Source organism: Acomys russatus, chromosome 8 (assembly GCF_903995435.1).
Source record: "Acomys russatus chromosome 8, mAcoRus1.1, whole genome shotgun sequence".
Taxonomy (NCBI): Eukaryota; Metazoa; Chordata; class Mammalia; order Rodentia; family Muridae; genus Acomys; species Acomys russatus.
This window is the reverse complement of record NC_067144.1, coordinates 27,176,514-27,182,513: the sequence shown is the minus strand read 5'-3', so window position 1 is coordinate 27,182,513 and position 6,000 is coordinate 27,176,514. Positions and strand designations below refer to the sequence as shown.

Here is a 6,000-nt window from a genome sequence, read left to right as displayed (position 1 = left end):
GGTTTTCTGTTTAGATCAACTGTTTCCATTATGTGAGCATGTGTGTGTGTCTGTGTGTGTGTGTGTGTGTGTATTTCTGTATAATAAAAAGATTTTTTTTTCTCTTTTCTAGTTTTAAAAGTACTGAGAAGGTCTCATCATAACAATTGTAGGACTGGAAACCGAGAGGAGGGGGGGGGGGTCGTTCCCACTTCCGTGGGAAATCCAGGAAGTCCCTGTATCTTTTTTAAATAGGTGCAGGTTGGTTTACCTTCTAAAATGTGGATGGGTGGAAAGCAGTCCTTCAGAGGCCACATATACAGCACTAGCCCTATAGAAGCTCCTTTGATTCAGAACGCTGATGCCAACTGAGTGTCCTCCCAATACTAGAGAACAATGTCAAACATTTTAGGCTGTGAGATGTTTGCGGGGACTACAGCAGGAATGAGCCTACACAACAGGACCTTACCAAGAATGCCTAGGGACAGCCTCACACTTTTTTAAAGGAGACATTCTCTTTATAGGGAAAGGGTGTGATCAGGGTTTCAAGTCATCTGTGTTCTTTTTCTTTTTCTTTTTTTCACGTGTTCCACAACAAATGTTGGATTTTTAACCCAGTTGCTTAGCTGTTGAAAATGGCACATCAGCATTAAGGCAAATGGGTCTCTTTCAGATTTAAGAAGCAGACAGGGACATGTAGCCCAATGGCACATGGTCAAGAAAAGTTTTCACAGAAACAATATGAATCCTGACTACTGTACTAAAGTTTGAATAGAGACAGTATTTTAAATGTACTCCTGGCAACAGTGAAAATAATTAAAACTAGGTTTTGACCTTCTTTCATTTGTTTTATATGATGAGTGATTTCATGTCTTTTTTCCTCTAGGTTAAGAAAACTTATCACAATGCCAGTCCTATTATTTTTCCCTGATGGGTTAAATGACTCATTTTTTGAGATATCCAAATGATTCCATGACATAGTTATTTAATCTATTGGTGGTAAGGAGACATTAAGTCACTACTGACCCTTTTAACAGCAAAACCAGCAGAGGGGTGGGGGTGGGTGGGGAGGACTTCCACATTTCTGAAGCTACTTTTTAAAGCAGGTCACAAAAGTTCTTGTTGTCCTCTAGAAATCACGAGAAGTGATACACATTAGTCAGTTACCCATCCAAATCCACACTACAACTTCTAGCAAAATATCCACTGAATTAAGCACCATAAGACCAACTCAAACACCACAAATACTCCAGTTGCACAAACTACTAAACATCACAAAGAACTTATGGGAAAGCTCCAAGTTAACCAATTGTCTATTTAGAAACAACAAAATCCTCTCTTTTCTTCTTTTTAAAACTGTAGGTTGGTGTTTCTGCATTATCAGAGTGTTTACTTTTCTTTTTAAGTGTGCTAAAGCATGCCCAGTCACGAAGTTACTTTGGAAGTATTAGCTAGGTTTAAAAAGTCCTATTTTTGAGGTGAAATCCCTTCAGGACACTGTATATAATTGAAAATATTACGATTTCTTGATCAAGACCGAAGAGAGAAATCTCAACTAGAAAAAGGAATCTGAGATGATGCTGGAGACTCATGACCTTTCAAAAGCCGGGTGCTAGCATAGGGAAATGGTTAATTTCCAAAGAAGCAAGGGTTAATAATCAACTAAAAAATGATCATCCTACTTGGCCCTCTGAGCCATGAGGGGAAGAGTCAGGAGGTGATGTTTGACAGGAAGAAAGGAGTTTTGGCATCGACGCTTCGTGGTTTGTAACAGGCTTCTCATAGTGACGTCACATAGTGGGGAGGGTGAGGAGGATGGCAGAGTTTTACGGATTCCTCCTCCTGGCTGACCATATATGAAACAAACCCATTTGTCAAGATTTCTAGACTACTAGTGTTTCATCAAAGAAAAAAGCAAGGTCAATGGAAATTCTAGAATCCTACGAGCGCAGTGAAATTTTGGAGAAGTAAGAAATCTCCTGCTAAAATACCATGTCCCTCCCATGAAAAAGGACAGAACTCTAGATGGATTGGTGAAAAAGATTCAGTGGAGCAATTTAAGCTTGCTAGAAGTCAAAGATCTACATATCAAAACAGAGCAGCAGTTGAAATTACAGCAGGGGTGGGCGGGCCTCGGAGGCCCTCAGCAACCCAGGCAATACTTAAAATAATAAAAATTAAGAAAAAAATATGAAGAAAATATCCTTCCTCTCTTTCAAATATAACTTTAGTTGCCTTTTATTCTTTCTCTCTGGAAGCAGTATCGCTAACCTTAACAGTCTTGACTTACCAAAAAATATATATATGTGTGTGAGAGACAAAGTAAAAGAGAAGGGACTGGTGGCAGTGTATGCAAAACCAAAATGAGAAAAAAATTACTTTTAACAATCTCACTTTTTTGTTTTTTTTTTTACACAAATACTGTTGTAAATATATTAAAAAATTCAGCATTCTATCCGGTAAACATCACTTTTGCCCCTCTATAAAATTTTGAATTAAAAAAGCCTCAAGAACATTTACTGTTCCCCCCACCCTCCCTTTCTCTCTTTTTCTCTTCCACAAGAATATATCCTGACACTTTTTTTTTTTTGCAAAGATTGTTGGAAATAATCCTTCTCTTGTACCTAGAAACATAGGTTTGAATCTGTTATCTTTGTTTTATCTGCATTCCTGCCTTTCATGAAAGTCCCTCTTGATTGTGCTGAGGCCATGGCTCAGCGAAGACACTGAATAAATAAGACAGCCACTGTTGCTTGTTGCTTGTCCAAGTCTTCCTGGCTTCTGCTGAAAGGGGCGGGGATGTGGAGGAGGTGGGCCAGGGTGAGCGGAAGCCTGCCACACCACTTTCCCCCTACACCACTGGACTCGCTGCCCCCTCCCATCCTAGAGCCCTTTAATGAAATCAGACAACGTGGTAGGTGAAAACAGCAGGGCCTTTCCTCTGGGTTTTCAACCAGAAGTGATATTCCACAGTTTTAACTGCTTACTGTGAAGTCCAAGTGGCCAGAATTGTGAAATGTCCACTGAAACACTGTGAGCGGTGTACTTAAAGACAGCAGGCCTTTACATTTCATAATAGATTTTGTAGTGCTCTTCACGAGTGGAAAAAACAATTTTTTTCTTTTTTTAAGCTTTTTTTTTAAACTTTTTTAAAAGATTTTTTTCTTTTGTTTTTGTTTTTTTGTGTGTGTGGTTTTTGTTTTTGTTTTTTTTTTTGTTTTTTTGCTTTTTTTGTTTTTTTTTTTTTTTTTTTTTTCTTGTTTTGTTTTGTTTTTTGTAAAGAAGGGTTGTATTTAGAGGCCAGTAGCTAGAGATCCAACCAGTGGACCTCTTGAAGCACTACCAGGCCTTAAGGCCACCATCCAAGGGAGACTGGGAAAAGTATTATTCACCCAAGCCTCCAGAAATGTAATGTACCAGCAGGCAAAAAACAGTTCTTCATGTAGTACAAAATGAAACGGAACAAAAACAAAAACAAAGTAAAAATGAAACCAAAACATTTCTTAAATTCTAGTGCCATAGCTTTTTGTCTGTTTGTTTGTTTCTGTTGTTGTTGTTTTGTTTGGTTCATAAGAAAGAGAGAAAGGGACTACTTATCCGTCAGACACATGCATCCTCATGTGGTCGTTGAACTGCTCGATTTGGTCAAACTTTGCTGGGCAGACGGAGCAGACGTAAGTGGTCCCCTCTGTGCAGGCCACCACGCCTGGTGGGCCTGCACGGGCACCTGGGGGTGTGCCTGCAGGAGGGGTCCCGTTGCTGGCACTGTGCAGGGCCACATGTCGCTCCAGCAGGGTCTTGTGGGAGAACTTCTTTTTGCAGATGTAGCACTCGTAGGACTTCTCCCCGCGGTGCAGGCGCATGTGAACGTTGAGGGAGCTCTTCTGGGTGAAGCGCTTGTTGCAGATACTGCACTGGTATGCTCTCACTCCTGTGTGTGTCACCATGTGCTTGATAAGGTAATCCTTCAAGGAGAAGGAGCGCCAACAGATGCTGCATTGGTGGGGCTTCTCACCTGTTGATGTGGGAAAAGACAGCAAGCAGGACAGAACAAGACACAGCCAAGTGGAAGAATGAGAGACAGAAAAACAAGACAACAGAAAAGAAAAACAAAAAAAATTAAAAAAAATAAAAGTTGATTGTTTCATGGATCCATTTTTTTATTGGAAAGCTCTAGGCCTCCCCAGCCTCTTTTGCTCACAGCAAGCTTGCTTTAAGAATGCCAAGAGAGTCTAGAGCGTTCCATTTCCCTATGACCAAAACAGACTCTTGTAAAGTAATAGCACACAACCACCCAACTCTTCGAAGGCCATTTGGAAAAGAAAAAAAGAGGTTACTTTGTAAGAATACTTCTCAGAACCATCATTAAAGATTTACATAGCCCCAACTAGCATCAGCAAACAAGTACAAGAATTAAAAGAAAGATCTTTGGAGGGAAGGTTTGCTACAATCTTTGGGAAGTAGGAATATTGATCATATAACTGGATTCTTTTTGGAAAATCTCCATTTCCACTATTTGGTCCAGTAAATGCTTGGCTACCCATTATTGACCCTAGGCCTGGGTTGACACTTTCAGTTTCTCCGTCTCTGATAAAATCTTCCTGAAATGAAACCTAAGATAAACTGGCTAGTCTGCGTTGACTGAACTGTTCACAGACTGGCCTCACTGGCTGTGGACGCTGACTAGATGGTGGGAAACTGCTGATCTCTGAGTCACATGGCCCTGTTCTTGCTTAGGTACCAACACACTGCACCATTATAACAAATCATCAAGAGCCTCCAAGGTACACAGTCTTACTTACCTCATTGTGATGGTGTTGACATGAAACACATATGGAATCACTTTGGAGACCACCAAGGGCGGTGTGGGAATACTTGCATGGCATTCTTATTACAAGGCTACATCCTCTACCATTAAATGGTTCCATATGTTTTTTGAACTTTTAGGTCAATTTCTAAAATAGCTTTTTTCTGTCTTTTTTTTTTTTTTTTTTTCTTAGCCAGCTGGCACAACACTTCTTTCTTGTGTGTTTACTGCTCTGTCTACCACTGGCTCTGGAACCAAATGATCAAGCTAGATAGAAACCATAAGGTAAGAATAGTCACTAGATGGTGACTTGAGGGATCCTTTAAAGCCCATGGCTCTGGGCTATCATTTTGGATAACTGCCTGAAGACTTGCTTTGGTTCTCAATACTTGCTGCTTTCTCATTTTGATAGATGACATACACTCTCTAAAGTGTATGATCCACCTCTTCCACTTCATTACTGATAGCCCAAAGTAGGCAGTGGCCTCAGAGTGCCTCAAGCCCGAGACCCTCTTGGGTGATGTTTCAACATCTGGAATGTGCAGCAGGACAAGGGTTCTACCCCTTAACCTTGAGTTAACTCCCATTTAAATAAGGGTCTTGACTGCTGCTCTCCTTTTTCTGTTCTGATGGAGGGTAATGTATCATGGTAACTCTAGCAATAAAACATGCACCGGATGTTTATTATGCCAGGGTCTGAATTGAGGGCTTCATATTTATGCTTTGTCTTGCGGAATGTTCTCTCATTAGACAATTTTCTTGGAATTTCTAACGTAAAGGAGCTTGAGTTAAAGCACTCTAATGGGGATGTATGATGTATAGGGTCTTGGGCTAAAAGAGAATAATTTAATTTTTAGATTAAAATAGGAGAATCTGGGGAAGTCTATTGCCAATAATTCCAGCTTGCGAAAGAGCTCAGCCTATGCATAGTATTTACATTGGTAAAGTTTTTATAAATGGAGGTCCCCATAGAGACAATCATGCATGTAATTTTTAGTTGAGGCATTTCTCTCAGCTGTAAACATGCTTGCAACTCAGCTGGTCTTTGCTGTCCTTGAGCTTTCAGTACAATTTATAGTGGCCATGAGAGGCTGGCCAACTATCTCTTAAAGCACGTCCACCTGTCACCTTTAATGGGAATTGCACCTTAGATTGCAGATGGTATTTTGGCCTGTTATGAAGGTGGAACTCTGGTAAAATGCTCTTGTTTGAAA

At 40.3% G+C, this 6,000-nt stretch overlaps 1 protein-coding gene across 31 annotated transcripts in view; it reads right to left on the bottom strand.

Moving 5' to 3' along the window:
* Positions 1–268: 268 nt before the first annotated feature.
* The window catches only part of Zbtb20 (zinc finger and BTB domain containing 20), a 732,891-nt gene continuing 727,159 nt past the window's right edge, over positions 269–6,000 (bottom strand). For all 31 annotated transcript variants that reach the window (XM_051149938.1, XM_051149932.1, XM_051149937.1 and 28 more), the window contains one exon: positions 269–3,994. In XM_051149938.1, coding sequence (XP_051005895.1) covers positions 3,573–3,994 — 422 coding nt within the window. In that variant the 3' untranslated portion in view covers positions 269–3,572. The remainder of the gene's footprint in view (positions 3,995–6,000) is intronic.